This window comes from Etheostoma cragini, chromosome 22 (assembly GCF_013103735.1).
Source record: "Etheostoma cragini isolate CJK2018 chromosome 22, CSU_Ecrag_1.0, whole genome shotgun sequence".
Taxonomy (NCBI): domain Eukaryota; kingdom Metazoa; phylum Chordata; class Actinopteri; order Perciformes; family Percidae; genus Etheostoma; species Etheostoma cragini.
In genome coordinates this window covers 11,060,996-11,081,148 of record NC_048428.1, presented here as the reverse complement: position 1 = coordinate 11,081,148, position 20,153 = coordinate 11,060,996, and the positions used below count along the sequence as shown (strand labels likewise).

Here is a 20,153-nt window from a genome sequence, read left to right as displayed (position 1 = left end):
CATCTAACCAAAAGACATAGCTAATTAATATGCCTAACTGCAGATTTGATTCTCTATTGTAAAAGGTAATCACTTTATGAATTACTTTTTAACCCCACCTTACTACAAAAAAAGCTTTATATTTAAACATTGCAAAGATTTATTAGAGTTTGGTAAACCATTAATAAAATGGTCACTACTAAACTTCAAAGTCAGGAAGTATACTGATCAACAATGCAAATACAAAGTATCAAAAACTCGTGGAAAACTTATTTCAAATGGTTATGTGATCCCGTTAATCTTATTAGCAAAAAAAGGAGTTGAACTAAGAGGCTGGGCACATGCAGTAAAATACAGTATATCTTAATAGAACAGAAACACAGACTTTGCAGGTCTTGTTTTTTTTAAATGCTTGCAGTGTCCCAGCCACAAATGTTATCTCCACATGACCCTATTGTTCATCTGGCTCTACACTCCCGGGCTTCTCATGGATCAGAACTTCAACCAGCACCTCTGTATGTGTGGCCTGCGTTTCACCTAAGCAGCAACTGTCTTTCGTTTTAGTCCATTGGTCAACTTGCTTGTCCAGAACATCTTCTGTCCAAACCGTGATGAGTGATACCGACTCTGGGAGGGGCAGGAAGTCCTGTGCCTTTAAAAAAATCTTGCGCCCTTGATCTTTTGGTTTTTTTCCAGCTCTCGTTCCAGGTTGTTGCAATTTATCCGATACCACTACAATGTCGGAGGGGGAATGGTCTCCGCTTTGGCCTCTATGCTTCAGGAACTGCTGTGTCTCCAGTTCAAGCTTGGATCTGGTAATGCAGTGAGTGGTATGCACAAAAACAGGAAAATTATTTGAATTTTTTCATTTAGGATATTTCAATTTTTGCATGAGAATGCCTTATAGCCTAAGTAGACTCTCGATAAATGTTATTACCCGAGCAGGTAAGATGCAGGACAGGTTTCTTCATGGCCACTGACATCTGTGAGATCATTCACATTTGTCTCTTCTGTCATTTTGGTTTTTACAAAATCCTGTAATAGAATCACAGTGTTCAAACGGCATTGGCTTTCCACATTACACCTTTTTCAAACAATGTAGTGTATGTGAAAAATAGGTATGGGTATATGCATGTATCTGGCTCACCTGTGCGTCCATGTAGGAGGGCTCCTGTATCAGGGGTGAGATGACAGGACTGTCCTCCCTGTAGCAATGGGTGTCCGGGCTCTGAGTTTGGTGCAGACTGTTTGAGAGGGTGTTAAGTCTGAGCAATAGTTCATCTACTAAGCTTTCAAACTCCTCGAAGTAGTAAGTCTGAAAACCAGAAAGCACAAGTACAAATATAATTGTGTAACATTTGAGGAACTATGATAAGAGACAACGGGACAACAATCCTCACCATAGTCTCAGATGGTCACACCAAGTTAACTTGACAATGATATATATATAGATTATTGTTTGGCCATTCAAGGCCTTTATTTACAAAGGACAGCTGAAGACATGAAAGGGGAGAGAGAGGGGGAATGACATGCAGCAAAAGGCCGCAGGGCTGAGTCAAATCCGCGTTGAGGAGTGAACCTCTATATTGGGACACCCAACAATGATATATATTTAAAAGGATACACAAAAACTGAGCAGTGTTTTCCTTACCCTCACTTGCTCGTGATTTTCAATCCATGCGGGTCCATGCTGCCCAGTAAACTCCGAGACCCTCCGTCTGATGTAGCCTGCTAATTCTGCTACGGTGAAGACATTCCTCCTGCTTTGACATCTTTTGGCACTTCTGACCAATGAGGACACCACACCTATCACCTACAAGACACAAAAATGGCTGTCCAAACACAACTCTGACAGATTGTTTCCTCTACTGAAAATAAGTTGTGCAAAGACTTATTGAATGATTTAAATCAGTCAATCACATCTATTCAGTCACAATTCTTACAAAGAAAAAAAAACTTAATTATATGGTTTAAATGTACCACTGCTGTCCACACCACAGAGGACAGACAGAGAACTCCATGGTAAAGAAAATCCTGCCCAGAGAAGAGGAGGCCCCTTGGGGCCCTGAGGGCCCAGCGGTGACAGAGCAGGGTCCGAACGGAGCGAGAAAGTGAGCTGAATGCCCAGGAGCTTTGTGCAAACAGGAGATTCCCCACGCAGGACAGCGCCACCATCAGGATGAGACCTGAAACCTAGGACATTATGAGGAGATCATTTTTATTATTTCTGATTGCTTATTACCATCCTGACATTTTAGTGGAATATACTCATATAAACAGGTCTTTAAGCTGCTTTATAAAGGTGAGAATCTAGAATATCAGCATTTTCATTTCATCAGCACTTCATCCCCAGAGAAGAAAACTGCATTAATGAGATGCTCTAAAGCTGACTACATCATTTCCAGTCATTTTCCAAGTCTGCCAACTGGACAGGAGTGTAGTATATTAATATGGCTAATTACAATCTGGCAACATGTAGCATTATGTTATCACTGCCACAGGAACAATCTCACACTGTAAACACCTGAAGGCAAATCATGTGCCGTACCACATTAATGGTTATTATTTATCATTTTCCTAGAAACAGAACTATTTTTGAGGATATGATCATACACAATTTGTAAACTGGGACCTACGTCTGTGAGTTACCTGTTTAAATAATGTTTAAAATAATATTTCAACAGGTAGTGCTTGGAATGAAGACCATCCCTAACTGGTGGTATTGCTACACAATGTGTTTACCGTTGGCAAGAAAAGGGTGGAGAGTGATCGGGTGATGAGTGCAGCAGAGGTGGCCAAAGTCCTGTTCACCCCCAACACAGTCACACACTTCATGGTGAGAAGGAAGAGTGTAACGCCACGTAGAGTACGAATCCACTGCAGACACAAAAGACATCTTAATCCCTTTTAATTATTGCTGTCATCTTTATAACCCTCACCATGACCCCTAGGACTTCTCAACCTTAAAGTTGGGCTTCCCCTTAGTATTTATCTACAATGTTATATTAAATGTTACATTTTAATCATGTTAAATACTCATAATTATCTCCTTAAAGCTGAAGCGCTTTCATTTACCAAGGGAGGGTACTGTAATAAACTTAAGCAGGACAGATAGTCAACGTTAAATATTTGTATTCTCTTTCTTTCTCTCACTTGTTCCCAGGTAGCCAGGAGGCTGACATCACCATGTCCTCTGTAGTTGTGTCTCTGCAGCTGCTGCACAACCACCATGATAATAATGGAGTGATAGATGTGATAAACATAGTACATTAAAGATACAGTCAGCAAAATGATCTGTAAAACACAGAGAGAGAGAGGACGTAAGGTATATTTCTACAGCATTATCAGGTACATTTCATGCAGTTAAAACCACACTGTGTGTTTTGACCTCCAAACTTCACAGGTATGTTAGTTTAAGAACTACAGGTTACTCTAACCTTTCAGCAAGGGCCTTGTGATCTTGTTTGCATTGGTGTGTGGCCGAGTGCGTGTGGGGGCCTGTGCACGTTTCCATGTGTCTAATGTATCTTCAAGCTAAGTGCATGCAAGTCTTTTACTCTTTTTTGAATTGTGTTGGTATTAATATTTTTGTGTGTTTCTGTATATGTGACGGACTCACTTCCAACCAGTTGCAGGGTGTCCTCAAGTATCCTATCAGCCCTTGCTGCCCTACAGCGTACACTTGACCCCAGAGTTGAAACAGAGACAAAAAAAGGAAGAGGAGCTGAAGGGGGAAAAGAAAAAAAGTAAGTAACCCTAGGGATTTTGACAAAAACTTACACCTAATCTCATGAGATGTTGCATGTACAAAATGTACAGTATTAGTGCAAAAGTGTTATTAAGTTCAATTTGTTTTTTCTTTTAAAAAATTAACTCAATCATCTTTGTTTAGTTAATAATCATTGACTGTAGATTTTGCTTCTTCAGCTGTTGAGTAGCTTTGTGATGGTGTTGAAGACTAATTGTTTTTACAGATAAAAAGGTAGTGTAGCTTTTTACCTGGCACAACATGACAACATAGTCCCTTACAGTGGGAGTGTGATACACCCTAACTGACTGGACTTTAGCAGAGGGCAGCAGGACACCGGTGGGGCTCTGCTCAGCGAGCATGGTCACACTGGTGAACAGGTTGGGTGCAGGGCTGAACAAAGTGAAGTGGATGGCCACCGTCTGTCTGCCCAGCCAGCCGCCTGCATGCAGGAGCTTTAGTTTGGATGCTGCGTCAGACCTGCGGAAGAGCAGCGCACAACTGGACGATGATTGGTGACAATATTACAGACAGAGTACTTACTGTAGAAAATCATTTCAGCAAAGAAAATAATTGGAAAAACTCAAATAACAACCATGTCTACCATGTGTTCTGCTATGTGTTCTCACTTCATGTGGCCCAAGCCAAGTGTAGCACTTGGTCCAAAGTAGCAGCCCAGGTGACCACATGTTCTTGGAGGCATTGAAATAGGAACCAAGTCTTTAGTTGGGGGTTGAGTGGATGTTCTGCTGCCAGACATGAATAAGCGAAGACATTCTGGCAAAAGAGTCCCACTAGAGATCTGAGCAGTCAAACAGAGCGCACAGCCAGTCAGAATACACACAAGTTAGAACAAAAGCATGCATCAAGGTAACACTTGAAATAACTGTGACACAATGGTAGCTTTTAAAAACAATACAACAGTAACTAATCTGTCAATGTAATAAATTCTGAACTCTGACAGATACTTAAACGCATCACAGGACAGAATATGTGTCCTGGGCACATGTATGTCAAACAGCACTCTCTACAGGGGGAGTTAGAGCAAAACACAGCAGTCTACTGACGTCTTAAATGAGAATACTATGTGATTAGGGTTGGGCAATATGTTGATATTTTATCAATATCCTGATATGAGACTAGATATCGTCTTAGATTTTGGATATTGTAATATGACATAAGTGTTATCTTTTAGTGGTTTTAAAGGCTGCATTACAGTAAAGTGATGTCCTTTTCTGAACATACCAGACTGTTCTAGCTGTTCTATTATTTGCCTTTACCCCACATTAGACATCTGATTTCCTCCCTATTGCCAAGCCCTACATGTGAGTGATTATTTGCTTTGATTAAAATCATAGTAGTACACTGGATCATTTGAGAAAGATCTTGTGGTTTTTCTTTTTTTCACAACAACATAGAGAAGATAAAATATTACAAACTTAATTATTATCAAAAAGCACTATCAATATATATTTTCATTGGGTGAAAAACCAGAATGGTTACCTCTTCAATCCTTTTTTTGTTAATCTAACATTTAAAAACAAAATCATCATGATTATTTTCCAGTATTTGAATTAATGATGGCACAGTTTGTAATTAAATGAGTGAATTTAGTCCAAATAGCTAGTGGAATGCTGCATGTGAATGCATGTCTCATTTTGTTACTTACCTGGCCCTGAAATGAGCTGGACACCTCTGTCTTCCACAGGATTGGATCTCCAAACAAAATGTGCGACTGCTGGTGAAAACGTTTGTTTGGTTTCATGAGGATGAAATATAAAATCAGATATTTCCTTCACAAGGACATTTCTTTGGGTGGGTTATAGAGACTTTCATACATTGCCAAGGTAAATTATTCTCATATTTCACTGAATGACAGAATGGCTGAATCCTTTTCCTTGTATTTTAGAATGGTTGATGGAGTGATAAATCACTGCAGAGCTTTTGGAGCTTACCTCAGTTATGGCTGATGAATTCTTGTACAGTGAATTAAGAAGACTGGTCTGTGCCCACTTCCACCAGTGCTCATGCTTTTGTATGGACATAAATGCATTATCATCGCCCCTGTTGAAAGATATAAAAATGTATTTTGTGAGTGTGTCAAAGAGCAATCAGGACAAAGAAAGAGTGAACATGTGTGTGCACACAATACCTTATAAACTGTTTTTTGACAGCTTTATTGAGGTGGTAATGGTTAGTGAATGAGCTGCCATGACTTATACAAAGCATCAGGATGAGCATGGAGCCACAGACAGACAAATCCCTGGATGACAAGAGGAGGATGAATGTTTAAAAAACACACACACACACACACACACACACACACACACATACACATACACGTACAGTACACATACACGTACACGTACCTGAGAGTGTTATGGAATAGTGTCTCTCTTCTTTTCTTTCTGCGGGTCTTCCTCAGCTCTGCTGGAGTCGGCGGCCGCACAAGATGGAGGTACCGGGCTCGCTGACGAGCTCTGAGCAGCTGTCAATCAGAGATAATTGACCCTTATGTTTTAACAGAAAACCAATAGGTGAGAACATGATAAAATATAATAGAGTCGGGCTATCACCTTTTCAAGGTATGAGCATCTTTCCTGGGGAAAGGCAGATGACCCAAACTGCTCTTCTGTCGGCTTAGCTCCATTCTGGCTCTGCTGTTTTGAAGTCTCTATCTCAAACTCTCTTATACTGAAGAAAGTATGAAAGTCTGATCTTTTCATGTACCAAAGGGAGACAGTCACTGCCATTGTAATTATCTGGAAAAGAAAAATACCATGCTTTTTTTATGTACAGTGCAAAGTGTAGTTGTAGTAAGTGTACTCAAGAGTAAATTGCATTTATTTTCTAGGTGAATGTCATGCAGGATTATGAAATATATGTTTATTTCTTGTAATATAATTTACAAAAGGCTGGTATTAGTTTACCACGGCTGGCTGGATGAGGAAGATGCAAAACATCAGGGAGAAAAAAAGAGAGTGTATCCATAGCAGAGCCTTGCTGCTGCAGAAACTGGCACATGAAAACACACACATATACATACTTTTGACTCTGAGATACAGATATAACACAAGATATGTTTTTTCAAAACTCAAATAAATAAAGCATAACCCACAGCATTGTTCATACATCTCCCCAATCATAAATTTAATGCCATCACATGCCTACTACCTCATTCCCAGCACTGCAGCAAGCAGCAGACAGGAGACAGACAGCAGCAGACACAACGACCAGGCCAGATAGTGACACCACAGAGACACTGGTCTGAATCCTTTCCCTTTTAGCGTGGCGATGAGGTAATAAATGCTGTTACCAGCAGCCTGGTGATGGCCGTCTTCCCCAAAGCTGCAGTCTAAAGAACACTTTCCTTGAACATCTTTCTCCTTCTGAATAGCTTGACCTCCATCCCACGTACCGGACAAAAGAGCACTCTGGGTTGCATGAAACCGGCTGCTTTCACTTACAAGATCAAAATCTTTCCCCTGAGGTGCTTGATCAACATTGTTTCCCTCAGTGATCAGCAACACTTTTTTAAGCGTCGGCCCCATGTTGTTCACAACTGCTAGAGCTTCCTCCTTTCTCACGATCACATCAGGTTCTTTATCTGTGTTTTTATTTTTCAGAATTGTAGAGGACACTGACAGCCGGTCTGCACCCTACAAACACAAGAAGAACAGTCAGATCGGAATGACAAATGTTGTGGGAACAACTATGATACTGAGAAAGAGTGAGTGTCACCTGGTATTTCTTCCCCCAGGCTTTCCTTGCCCACTGCTGGGGACTGTTCCAAGCGAGATGGGGCTCAAATGTACTGCCATTCACTGAAAGGGCATCTGTGAGGAGACAAAACGACAATGAAATAAGGAGGAATAGAAAGGGAAGCAGCAGACAAGAGGAAGAAAAATGCAAAATTACGATTACAAAAATCAAATGCCCACTGGCAAGATATTCTGTGTTGAACTTAAAGTTGGGGTGCAAAATGTTTGTCTCCCCCATCTGGCAGTGAATTTAATAACACTAACACTGTCTATGAGCTTTAGTAAAGCCGTGACATTCGTTCTAACCCTGCAATGTGGTCCCTCCTGTGAAGAACTGTTAGTGAGTGAACAAGGTTGATTGACAGAACTTTGTGTACTGCTCACGTAACAAGATTGTGGAGTTAACCCTTGTGTTGTCTTCCCGTCAAAATTGAAAATTAATAGTTTTGTTGACGCTTATATATCACTGTTTTTAACTTTTTTACTAAGACTTTTTTGTCCCAATGTTTGTCACTTTTTGGACGTTTTCAACAAGTCATAGCACAATTTTTTTATTTTAGTTTTACAGTTATTTTTGGAATGTACGCTCAATAATCCTCATTTATAGGAAATTATACCAAATGTTTGAGTTAGAAAAGCAGAAATTAGGAATTATTTAGACTAAAATTAAAAGAATGGATGATGATGGATAATCACAGACTGAAACATGTCAGCTTACTAACTTACTCGATACTTTTTTCAAAAACACTTCAATTTTTTTCCAAATGCAATCAAATTTAATAAGACACTCCAAAATGTATTATAAATAATAAAAAATAACAAATTTGCCCTTGCCAAAGAGCGTTGTGTGAAATCAATCATGTTATTTTGGGTAATTACAACTTGGCAGTCAAAATAAAAATTGTTATAGGAAATCGGGTCAACATAAGGGTTAATAAACTACTCATTTTGAGTAAAAATAAGCTGTATCGGTGCACCAGTGTGGGAATGTTGCCACAGACACCCCATCTCCTGCATACTGAGAAATACAGAGAGCTTTCTCTGGTGGTCATAGCCTAATCAGCATTGCGTGAACCCATTTGTTCGGTCAGATTGTTTGGCAAGGGCTTTAATGTAATAAACAATTATTTCCATGTAAAAGTCCCACACCCTAGCTTTAATCTCCCTCTGAGTATAAAACGTACCTTGAAAAAAGTCCTTTTCAGTCTTTCTGCCCTTTGCATGTTGGACCCCTGACCACGTCAGCCTGACCTCACGCAGTCGGAACAGGAGGGATAGAACTGCTGCTGCTGGCAATGCTGCCACAACACTTAATACTCCTGTTGCCACAGAAACAGCTGATACATCCACAATGCCCAAGTCCAATGGTAACTATAAACAAAGGATAAGGAACAACAGCATTATGGTTATCGTTTTGGAACGCTTGTACCCTGAATCTCACACATTGAAGGTTTTATTAACCTACCGGATTATTCATTTGTGATATGATTACTGTGTTGACACATGCGTATCCCAGCAGTAGCAGCAGGCTCACGCTAAGTCTCTGAGTGCGTGTGAACGAGTTAGGGCAGGGGCAGCTGTACACAGACAACCAGATGTGGTGGTCGGCCAAGTAGTCAGATAGCTTGAGACACAACATCTGCAAGCATACAGGCAGAGACCCAGGGTCACATGGGGGAAAAACTTAAAAGATGTTTATTTTTTTATCCAGGTATTTATATGTGCATGTGAGCGCTCTACCTTAGCAAAGCCTATTCCCTCAGTGCAAACTCGCAGCATTCTCTCCACCCGGCCATCACCTTTGTTCACAGCCAACCAGCACTGAGCAACAAAGAGCCAAGCACGTCCCTTCACGTGGCCTCTGCTCACCTGTAATAAAAGTTGAGACAAAAAAAGCACATCTTGATGGTCAAATTAAAAGTCTACACACAGAAGACATAACACATTCACAAACACTTAATAGGTGGATGTTACCTCGGATACCTCCACCTGTTTGAGGTACCAGTTCGGGGAGGGTCCAGAGTTGTCATGCCAGATGTGAACCCCCCACACTGGACCCAGGCTGTCTGCTGCACTGTGGCGTCAGAGACCAAGAATACATCATAGTAAGACTTTAGCTTTTCGTTTGAGATTGTCTTGTTGTAGGTATAATTTAGAGATATTTGGATTTTACCTGATTATAAAGGTATTTTTAGAGTTCCTCCTGAACAGAGTACATCCTGGGACTTTTAGTTCTCTTGTCTGCGAGAACCCATCATCACCATGCAGCACCATGTAAACCTGGTAGAGAAGGTTTTCCAGACACATTAGTTCTGGACGTAACTGGCTTTTAATAAGGATAACTTGGGAAATCAACCAACACGCTTGGAAAAAGAATGAACACTGCAGTTTACTCATTAATGCTATGTTTAAAAAATCCATCACAAATGTTCTGTAAAGAACATAACTCAAAGGAGTTTAGTGTTCACGGATGTTTGGAGGTACTTTTGAATTTGTTATCAAAGACACCTGTTTGATTCTCATACACCTCTTCAGTGACCTGTTTTTCTTGCATATAAAGACGGGAACTGAGCGATATGCGTCAGACTGCCTCTTGCTGTCCAAACAGGTGATATTTCAGAATGAAGAGTGCTGCTGTTTTTCTGGGATTGCTGCTCTGTCTGTACGGGACATGGGCTCAAGGGGAAATTGGAGGGATACAGGATGTCAAAGCAACCCATGATCAGAGCAGTAGCCAGAACAACACCTGCCCTGACATCTGGGCTGAGCTGAAGGAGCTGAGAGACATGACCATAGAACAAATGGTGGAGCTCCGGAACAGCAAGAGCAAGATAGAGAAGCTGGAGCAAGAGAATACAGGTGACACAAATTATAAAACATAAGATTGTCAGTCACATAGTGCTGCAGATGCATGCAATGTTAATTAATGGCATTAATTACATTTACGACTAATTCATTCATTCAAATCCAGCCACACAGGCCAGACTGACAGCCAGTGAAAGCAAGAATGCAGGTAAATATTTACATCTGTTTACTTTTAAACATACATTTTTTACTAATGTCCCCATTTGGTCAACGCCAGATTAAAATCTAACTACACTTAAGGTCTACAGTGTGTATCTACTGAGGTTAATATCTAAGATTCAAATTAAACACTTTGGTGAAAACCTATCATAAACCTACTTTGCAAAACAAATGTTAATGTATTCACAGTTTTAGAGGCCAGAATGAGCTCCATTGAAAATGAGGTGGAGGAACTCAGGAGAGAGAATGCAGGTAAGCTACATTAACTATAACTATTAAGTCTATATGTCTAAGCTGTGAGAATGGAACTGGTAAACTGATGAACGTATTTAAAGCTGCCGAATGCAGCTACTGATTCTACTGGAATGGCTGGCTATCAGCATCCAAATGACTCCATTGTCACTGAGCTGTATGGTTGAATATTAATACGTCAATGAGGATATTCGTATGTGTAAAGTTTTTTGTTAAACAAAAAATGTAAACATTAAAATATCATATGTTAGCAGTGAGAATGGAACTTGTTAACTAAGAAATATATATAGAGGAGCTAATGCAACATGTACGACTGCTGTTATTAAATTAGGCACAAACTATTTTATTCAGCTGATTCTAATAGAATTCAAAGCCTGCTAGCTATCAGCATTCAAATGACTGCAGTGACACTATGCTGTATGGTTGAATATCATATCAATGAGGAAATATTCTTTCAACAAGAAATAGACTGTACATCAGGGAAGTTTTCTCTGCATGTTCTACATTCACACAGAGCGTCCAAAGGTGGCGTTCACAGTTGGTCTTACTGACGCGGGAGAAGTCGGACCCTTCAATACTGATACCACACTTAAGTTCAGTAAAGTCTTCTCCAATTTCGGCCTAGCCTACAACCCAACTACAGGTAATCACCTGTTTCTCTCTCACACACACACACACACACACACACACACACACACACACACACACACACACACACACACACACACACACACACACACACACACACAGACACACACACACACACACACACACACACACACACACACACACACACACACTTACTACATGATGGTTGGACAATGTTGTTCCACTTTGTACCAATGTTTTGTTAAATTGTTATAGTGTTTGTCCTCTTTTATACAATAAAAATGGCTAAAAATAGAAAAAAACTATCCTTGCTTATGTTACAATGTATGAGCTGTAATGCATTTCTCTGTTCAACGCTACAAACTTGGACTGGTTTTTGTGCTTGGTACACTTTTATGTGACATCTGTGTTTATGCAAATGTATTACCATTTATATTACTCCTATGTTAAGCCAACTTTTTTCATAAAAAAATATATTCTATACAAGTCTAAATTTGCTAATGCCAGTCTTCCTAAATTCCTGGTAGGGATTCTTCCATTTCCACATGAAGTTTCTAATCAACTGATTAAACTGTTTAAAACAATTGCTGGAGTGTTAACTGGCATCATCATTGAAACATAACGAACGTGAGATGCAACTATGTTCTTAATTAATGCTTATCTTTGCCTATAAACTCAAATGCATAATTTACAGCTTCATTCAATTTTGAAACATTTATAAATAGATTGGTTTGTGAAAGCTTTGGCTCACTGCTTTTTTTGGTTAGTTTTGTGTTTTCATTGAACTGACTACATTAACATGACTTTTTTACTAAAGCCTTTATTTTCAGTCCGCCACACAGGGATTTGGGAAGGCAACAAAAGCAAATCAAGAGCTTTTGTTGATAATTCCTATAGCGTTAAAGATATAGCGCCTTTCATAAAACACAAGGACACATGTATATGGTACAGCCCAAAGATAGGAAGACTTCTCCCTCTGAACTAACAGAAGCTGTAGTTTAACCGTGAGAAGGGCTAGAGACAGTTCTGATGCCTTACTGAATTTCTCCTTTGTTGCAGGTATCTTCACAGCCCCAGTCAGAGGAGCCTACTACTTCCGATTAACTGGGTGGGGTGTAAAGGGCTCAACTCATATCAGCTTTTCACTGTATCACAATAACAGGCAAATTACTAGGTGTCACGATGCAAATGATACCCTTGGTTTTATCTCTGTGTCTAATGCATTTGTTCTTCAACTGAACCAGGGAGATGTGGTCTACACGGTTCTCAAATCAGGCTACCATATTTATGATGATTCATTCAATCGTACCACTTTCAGTGGATTTTCACTTTTTGCTCTGTAAAGTCAGCTGTAGCAACACCTAAAGTCAATTGCAACATTAAAAATATGTGTGTTAATTAATCCAAATAATTGTATGTGTCTATTTTTGTCTGGTTACATTAACAAGACACAGGAATTAGGATAAGAAAGTCATCTAGTGACAATAACAAACAAAGTCCATATTTAAAAATAAGTTAAATTCTAGTGTTAATAACCTATGAAAACAATGTCATATTTACTCTTTAAGTATTACATTATTCTATGAATCAGTTTGTGCACCAAACGTCATCAGAGCCAAAAAGCAAACATCACATTGGTTTCATGAAGGGAGACAAACACACAACTTAGCTGTCTTTGCAATAATATCCTGGTATCAAATTCCTGTGAACATTTTAATTTTCATAAGGACAATAACTACCACAATGAAAACCAGTATGGCCATGACTGATCATGATCAGTTATTTTAGAACCACATTTCAGTTTTAATATTATTCATACAAATGTTATGTTTAAGTGCAGTTGAAACCAAAATGCTGGTTTTGTAGAACAAACTAGAATTGCTGTCTTGCAGTTGTATGGATCCGCCGACCAATCAAGTTGCATGTTACATCTATGTTTGCCCAGAATCATAATTTATGTAGTGAAGACTTTAAATTAGTTAAAAAAAAGGTGGTCACTGTTTTTTTTGGAAGATTCTGAGTCGAGCCAAGGGTCAAGTCTGAGTCTCGGGTCCAGAGAATAGCAACTAAATGTTGGACTCAAGTCAGTATATATCCATATATTTACTTAATACTTATATATTTAATTAATACTATTAGTGGAAATATGGGATGGAAACCTTCAAACACCAGACATATAAGTAACATGTTTTGGCTTAAAAATAGAATTGTGAAGATTTCTGATCAGAGGGTTACAAAAAGGATATTCAATTGGGAACTTTTGCATGGTCATCCCTGAGCTATTGAGTTAAAGTCCTTATTTTATTTTATTTGTCATTCATTTTTCTTCAGAACGTGGCTACTATATCAGATTCAATGGGTGTGAGGCACGGTCTTTACAGACAGTACAAGTTGCACTTTATAACAATGATAAGCTCATTACTAAGTGTTCAGAAAGCAATGACAATATGTGGCTCACTGTGTCTAATGCCTTTGTTCTACAACTGGAAAAGGGAGATATGGTCTACGTGGTTCTCAACTCAGGCCCCGGTATTTATGATAATTTGTATAATCGTACAACTTTTAGTGGATTTTTCCTTTTTTCTGTGTGAGGTTGCAAAAAAAACAGTCAATTTCTTCATCTTACAAATTCACACTTTTATATAATAAATGTACTAATTACATCAAGAAAACAGTTGTATTTGTGTTGTTTTGTCACGTTGGTTTGAACGTGATTTATCACAATTTGACAAAAAAACAACATTACCTTTGCACTCAAACAAGCTGCAGAGCAGAGACCAGTGTGGATTGTAACAGCATAGAGATACGGGTCACACGGAGAGTTGTCAGAAAGGTACTGGACTCTCCGATTCGCCTCAGAGACGTCAGCTCGCTTACACACCACCAACCCCGGGATGTACAGGAACACACACAGTACCAGCACACCCAGCACTGTCAGATCACTAGACACGCTGAGGTGACAAAGAGGGAGAGAGGAGCCACTGGTGGATGTTATGCTAAAAAAAAGCCTCAAAACAACTGACAAAAATGTACACAGTGACTGCGTGAGACAAATTTCTGCTTCCCAGTGAGTTCATAGCAGCAAAAAAATAATCTATAAAAAAACTAAACAATAAAGCCAACGTTGCTCTTTTTTAACATTTCAAAACTTTTCACCAAATGAAATACATAAGTATGTGTGTTGTACAGGACCATGTACTCCAAAGTCAACAATCTAAATTACTGCTGCAATTTAGGTGGCATAGAGATTTTTTTTTTCTCTGGTTAAAGACTTTAACCTTAGTAAAGGAGAAAGAGGTCACCTTAGGAACGGGTCCAGATCGGTTGAGTCATGGCTGCTCTGGATCTGCTGCTGCACCACAGTCAGCCGCCTCAACTGGTGACAACTGAGACAAACAGCAAACAACACACCAAAAAGCAAGAAGTGATAATTTATGTGAACCATGTACAGTATATTTCATACTATGCACAATTATTTCTAGCATGTGTTGGTTTCCCTCTGTGCAGGTCTCATGTTCCCATCATGCCCTTTACACACTAATCAATGCCTGACCTGCAGTTGACTGCGGTAGTTGAGTCTGCTTGCTGGGTCCTGCAGCCGTGGTGAGTCCAGGCCCCCTCGTGGCCGTCCCAGGTCAAACACAGGCTGCTCTCCACTGTGAGACTGTAGCTGACGTGTTCACTCAGGGGCTTGTGCAGGGCTCCTTTCTTAAAATCAGCATTCAGCAGGGCCAGGTGACCAAGCCCTGCAGCTAGAAATTTTTGGCAGTCCAGTTTTTTAAACAACCAAATACATTATAAATTTATAAGTAATTAAATATTGGATTGAGGGATGGATAAGGTACTTTATTAATACCAGCAGGAAATTCTAAGAAACGTATTGATCATCTTTGGCCTTTCAAAAACACATAGTAAATAGGCTTTCACATTTTCTTGTTATTTCTGACAATTTGATAAACACATCCTTACTCTAGAGATAAAACTGCGATTAGCTCTTATATTTAAGTTTATTTTCTGCTTATTCAACAGCTGTTTGGTAAGTTGATCTGAAACACATTTAGAGAGGATTTGAATTGCTATTTTCCCCCAAAAATTTGTATCATTTGGGTGCTGGTGGTGGGGATTTTCCTTTGGGTTTGGCTAAAACCTCTTTAGGGGTGCTGAAAATTCCTATATGCAGTAGAAAACCCTGCCCTCCTGTTCACGTTCATGTGATTTACAGAATTCTATGTTGTCAAATTTGGATTATTAGCATTACACATAACACATTCTGTTTAAAAACCGAGTAGAGCTGGTGTTGCATTTTAATGGAAAACTCATTGATGGATAGATAGAACCAAGAAAGTGTTTACCACTGAGGTAGGATGGAGGCATAGTCAAGCGGGAGATGTTGCTCTCCCAGTGGTGGATCCTATGCAGATGGTGCATGCTGGGAGTCGGCCTCTCAAACATCCTGCGACAAAAGAGAATTTTGATTTGGTTTTGTGTCACATTCTTGCCTTTTACACAAACACCAACAAAAATGATTTTGGTGTGTTATTGAGTTGCTCTGACTATCAGATGATGATGACTATAAAACACAACCCAAGTCATTGCATGTCTACCTGAAGAGCAGCATGATGGGAAACGCCTTGTTGAGCGGTGGGGTGAACACCACACTCAGCTGGATGGCCTGCTGCAAGTGCTCCTGGGTAATGTTGAAGCTGTGGTAGTTGACCTGGCCACGCAGGAGGATGTACTCGTCTGCAGAGCTCTTCTGCAGAATGATGTGTCAGATGGTTACCCACTCTCATTTAACAAGTGATATGTGCAAATGGAATCAATTTGCAGCAGATGAAAAAATGATATAGCAACATACGTTTGTTGATGGTTGTTGTAGCTTAATGGTTATTGGCAGAATGAGGGAGCGAACTGGGATCTTTCTCCTCGTGCTGCACTTGTACAGACTCAGGTCAACCACTGGTCCACTCAGCTGGAAATCAGCAGAAGAAAATGCCTTACTTTTCAATCACGTACACCCCTTTCACACCAATGGCTCATCCAGGGTTGACTGTGTGTCCAAACAAAGAGAAATGTTCTCCTTTTGTCCTAAAATAGTCAATACTACTCATTCTAGGGTGACCTTCCTTTTTCAGTTGCTGCAATAAATATGCAAAGGAGGAAAAAACCATGAAAAGTATTTCATGGTTATTCATTTGTGCTTTAGAGCAAACTAACTGCAAAACATTCATGCAATAAACTTTATTCTCTCTCCCTACTGTACAATGACAGATTCAAGTAGCTACAAAACATTAGTTCTTGTGGTATATAGCTGGACTTGAGTAGACTATGTGATTGTTAGTTGTTCACTAAAAAAGACGTGTTAAGCCCCACCCATTTCTAGCATGTAAGGTAATTGTTAAAGCGTGACATTGTCATACTCAGATTCTAGTCAAAATATGAGTCTGACTGCTCCATTGGACTGATTATAGAATGTGTTTCAACCAAACCAGGAAAGAAAATTCCTCTGCACTCAATTGGATATACCTACAACCAATCAGAGCAACGGAGTTGTAAACTAATTCAACCCAAGCGCTCTTTGGTGACGTGGTTGATTTCGTTACTCTTGATCATCTGTCCATCATCTTATAAAGGCCACCCTGACAATTGTATTGGTCCGAACTGCTCTGGTTTGAGCATAGTTGCTCCACAACTGATCAAGTCCAGGTCGAACTTCCCAACCTCAAATGTTGTGGGTGGGGCTACGTGTAGCTGGCATCCAGGCTATAATTGTTATGCATTGCTCCTGAGTTATGACCCAGGTGATTTCTGAAATGCCATGACCAGGGAATTACCCACATTGACTGGCTTGGTTTGACTTTCCTAAAAGAGGATTGAACCCTGATCAGACAACCCTGGCCCAACTCTGTTAGGTGGTGTGAAAGAGGTATTATACCTTTTCACACAGAAGGCTCAATTAGGGTTGATCCAGGGTTGACTGTGTGTTTGAATGTGTTAACTCTCCTCGATCAACTCAACTCCACAACCCAGTGTCGGACAAGGTGAATGAATTGCACACGACCAGGGCAGGACAAACTATGTGACTGGTTGGAAATGAGAGAGGGGCAGTCATCACAGGTTACGGCACACTTTGAAAAAACACCAACAACATAGCATTTGTCTCGCTGCACTTTACGTTTTGTTTTCACAGGCAGCTTCAACAACAGCAGAGTGGAGCGGTTCAACTCTTTCCTATTGAACAGCCCTGTATGAGCAAAGACCGTTGACAGTGTGTGATCACCAACCTTAACGTAATTTTTTTGCTTTGTGATCCAGGTCGTATGTGAATTGTCATGACCACGGATCAACCCTTGTTGACTGGCTTGGATTGAATTGCCAACAGAAGGTTTGAACACTAGTCAGATAACCATTGTCCAACCCTGGTCCTTGGTGTTAAAGAGGTATCAGTGCCAGTCTTACCCTTCCAGGATAGTGGGCCCAGGTGTAAGGGCTGTTGGTGAGCTCAGTCAGCATGCTGAGCACACACGGTTGATGCGGTCTGCTCTCAGTCTCTCTACTGTGATGAAGAAACAGAAGCTGGATGAGGGCGGCAGGCATGTAGAAGGTAGTTGAGCCACTGCTGATGACTGTGGTAGTTTGGTTTTGGTATGTGGCGTATAAGGCCATAAGACCGATGCTGACTCTGTGCTCCTCAACCTTGTGAAACAAGACGTACTTCTGAAAAGGAGAGAATTGAAGGTAGAGAGATTAATGTGAGACACAACTATATATATAAAAAACAAGTTCATGAGTAGATATGCACAAGAAAATGTTTGTTTTCTCTCACCAGCATCAGGTCGGAAGCAGTCTGCAAAATTTCAGCAACAAGCTGCACTTCATGCTTTGTTGAAATTGATTCTCTTCGTTCCATGTAAACACCTCTGGGTGAGTCTTGTATTTCATCATGTAAGTCTGATTCTAATGTCAGTGTGATATCAGCGCTAGAAGACATTTCCGCTGTGACGTCATTCCTAGTGACGGCAGCTTGCAGGCTGTATGAGAGCAGGGCCAACAGGGCGTTTAGTGTCTTCTGCTCCAGATAGTAGCGGACTGGAGCACTGGTCTCCGAGAACTGCTCTGATATGACCTGAACATAAACTGTTACTCGTCTTGCACTCGCCAAAGTCACCTAAACAGGATAAGTGTTGTATGAGAGACGATTGTTTCCTTTCAGCATGCATCTTTCAGTGTCTCTTTGTCAATGAAAATCAATGAAAGGAGACGACCTTCCACCTACCTGGTTTGAAACCTGTAAAAGATTTTTGAGAATGAAGATGTTGTCATCCATTGAAGCCTAGGATTAAATGACATGTCATTAAAAAGCTGAAAAAGAGAGACATTTTTGTTGAAATCCAGCTGTGACTAAGAAACAGGAATGGAGAGTAAAGACAGATTTGATAAAAATTAAAACAAAATATGGCTCTGTTAATCCTGATGTATTTAGTAAAGGTCTGTGTGTGTGTGTGTGTGTGTGTGTGTGTGTGTGTGTGTGTGTGTACCTGTTCACTGCTCTCAAGCTCACACAATGTGCTAATGAGCACACTGCGTGTGCGTCTCTGTGTGTGTGTGTTGGCCTCGGTGTCCAGGCTGAGTCTGTTCAGGATGCCGGAGAGGAGACTGACGTAGTAACGAATCTCAACACTGTTGCCAAGACGCACTAGAGCGGACAGGTTCCTCAGACCTGACTCTGAACTGGAGAGAAAGAGATATTAATTAATTAAACACAACAACATACTGTTCTGTAAAACAGTATGATAGTAACTTGTTAAAATGCACAACTCCAGACATGATGTGTTTTGAAAATACAATACGTTGATAAGATTTTCTTCATCTTAAAATCTTAACTGTCCATTGATATGTAGTAAACTCCAGCTTTTTGGCTCTTAAATTATTCCACTTAAGTTGTCCAGTATGGTCTGCAAAAACTATTGATCTGAAGCATAGTTCACAGAGTGCAACTCTTATAAAACCCTGTAACATTCACATAACCATAATGCTGATGTGATGTAGTAACATAGTGATTCTTACAGCTCCAGATCAGGATCGAGATGGGACGAAGATGAGGTATCTCTGAAGAAGCTTGGTTGGACTTGAACAGTGACAGGACAGGGTTTAGTGGCCGTCCGATACGTGCTGCTTCTGATCTCTGTGTAAATAGTTACTACAAGGATAAAAATCAATCACTACATGAATAAAAAGGAAATATTTGCAATACATTGTCATGATAATAATTAAATAAACTTGAATAAATCTGTGTATTTGAGTTTACCTTTATGGTCATCATTGGGGTCACCAGAAGGAAGGCTGAAGTAGTACTGGAAGTCTCGCCCCTGATACAGCATCCTAGGAGGTCCGTCTCCTACACTGATGCTGTACTCATACAATAAGTCCTTCAGCGCGCACACACACACACACACACACACACACATTAATATGAAGGAACAGTGTTAGCATTACATTTTTAGTTTGTCAAGGTACTTTTTTCTGTGTATGTTGTACTTATACGATGGACTCAGAGAAACTTGCTTACTTACAGTCCTTGTCCCATTTTTCTTCAGTATTTTATTAGATTATTTTTAAGAACCTAAACTGTCCAACTGAATTGTATGGGTAATTAGAAGGCCCACGCAGAATTATAATGAAACAATGAAAAGAGCAAGAAATGTGGTGGTGCAATAAAAAAAAAAAATGTAAAACTACTTGCAACTTTAAGCATTCACTACAGTACAGTGAGTGACATC

The 20,153-nt window shown here is 40.0% G+C and overlaps 2 protein-coding genes across 3 annotated transcripts in view; one reads left to right on the top strand and one right to left on the bottom strand.

Annotated features, from left to right (window-relative positions):
* Positions 1 to 137: 137 nt before the first annotated feature.
* LOC117938267 (polycystic kidney disease 1 like 1) overlaps positions 138 to 20,153 on the bottom strand; it is a 33,835-nt gene continuing 13,819 nt past the window's right edge. The window contains exons 23-57 of the mRNA XM_034862790.1: positions 19,682 to 19,802; positions 19,441 to 19,573; positions 18,912 to 19,104; positions 18,650 to 18,706; positions 18,200 to 18,541; positions 17,833 to 18,090; positions 16,232 to 16,345; positions 15,978 to 16,129; positions 15,726 to 15,826; positions 14,927 to 15,125; positions 14,676 to 14,759; positions 14,120 to 14,324; positions 9,662 to 9,768; positions 9,463 to 9,562; positions 9,229 to 9,357; positions 8,954 to 9,127; positions 8,673 to 8,859; positions 7,469 to 7,563; positions 6,902 to 7,386; positions 6,658 to 6,742; positions 6,304 to 6,489; positions 6,097 to 6,215; positions 5,880 to 5,990; positions 5,683 to 5,791; positions 5,397 to 5,465; positions 4,357 to 4,529; positions 3,979 to 4,207; positions 3,599 to 3,703; positions 3,133 to 3,273; positions 2,722 to 2,856; positions 1,960 to 2,172; positions 1,631 to 1,792; positions 1,127 to 1,294; positions 917 to 1,014; positions 138 to 791 (exon numbers count right to left, since the gene is read on the bottom strand). Of these exons, the coding sequence (XP_034718681.1) occupies positions 431 to 791; positions 917 to 1,014; positions 1,127 to 1,294; positions 1,631 to 1,792; positions 1,960 to 2,172; positions 2,722 to 2,856; positions 3,133 to 3,273; positions 3,599 to 3,703; positions 3,979 to 4,207; positions 4,357 to 4,529; positions 5,397 to 5,465; positions 5,683 to 5,791; positions 5,880 to 5,990; positions 6,097 to 6,215; positions 6,304 to 6,489; positions 6,658 to 6,742; positions 6,902 to 7,386; positions 7,469 to 7,563; positions 8,673 to 8,859; positions 8,954 to 9,127; positions 9,229 to 9,357; positions 9,463 to 9,562; positions 9,662 to 9,768; positions 14,120 to 14,324; positions 14,676 to 14,759; positions 14,927 to 15,125; positions 15,726 to 15,826; positions 15,978 to 16,129; positions 16,232 to 16,345; positions 17,833 to 18,090; positions 18,200 to 18,541; positions 18,650 to 18,706; positions 18,912 to 19,104; positions 19,441 to 19,573; positions 19,682 to 19,802 (5,700 nt within the window). The 3' untranslated portion in view covers positions 138 to 430. The remainder of the gene's footprint in view (positions 792 to 916; positions 1,015 to 1,126; positions 1,295 to 1,630; positions 1,793 to 1,959; positions 2,173 to 2,721; positions 2,857 to 3,132; positions 3,274 to 3,598; positions 3,704 to 3,978; positions 4,208 to 4,356; positions 4,530 to 5,396; positions 5,466 to 5,682; positions 5,792 to 5,879; positions 5,991 to 6,096; positions 6,216 to 6,303; positions 6,490 to 6,657; positions 6,743 to 6,901; positions 7,387 to 7,468; positions 7,564 to 8,672; positions 8,860 to 8,953; positions 9,128 to 9,228; positions 9,358 to 9,462; positions 9,563 to 9,661; positions 9,769 to 14,119; positions 14,325 to 14,675; positions 14,760 to 14,926; positions 15,126 to 15,725; positions 15,827 to 15,977; positions 16,130 to 16,231; positions 16,346 to 17,832; positions 18,091 to 18,199; positions 18,542 to 18,649; positions 18,707 to 18,911; positions 19,105 to 19,440; positions 19,574 to 19,681; positions 19,803 to 20,153) is intronic.
* Positions 10,090 to 13,996, top strand: LOC117937520 (complement C1q-like protein 2). 2 transcript variants are annotated; one of them, XM_034861541.1, is made up of 6 exons: positions 10,090 to 10,347; positions 10,460 to 10,501; positions 10,702 to 10,764; positions 11,279 to 11,407; positions 12,433 to 12,463; positions 13,712 to 13,996. In XM_034861541.1, the coding sequence occupies exons 1-6, from the start codon at positions 10,110 to 10,112 to the stop codon at positions 13,962 to 13,964; spliced, it is 756 nt and encodes a 251-aa protein (XP_034717432.1). In that variant the 5' UTR covers positions 10,090 to 10,109; the 3' UTR covers positions 13,965 to 13,996. The 2 variants fall into 2 exon arrangements, with proteins under 2 accessions (XP_034717432.1, XP_034717433.1); XM_034861542.1 differs by lacking the exons at positions 10,460 to 10,501; positions 13,712 to 13,996 and having other exon boundaries at positions 12,433 to 12,725.

Coding starts and splice junctions, on each gene's coding strand:
- LOC117937520 (XM_034861541.1), top strand. CDS start 10,110: ATGAAGAGTGCTGCTGTTTTTCTGGGATTGCTGCTCTGTCTGTACGGG. Junction 11,408..12,432: donor AGCCTACAACCCAACTACAG/GTAATCACCTGT, acceptor CCTTTGTTGCAG/GTATCTTCACAGCCCCAGTC. Junction 12,464..13,711: donor GCCCCAGTCAGAGGAGCCTA/CTACTTCCGATT, acceptor TTCAGAACGTGG/CTACTATATCAGATTCAATG.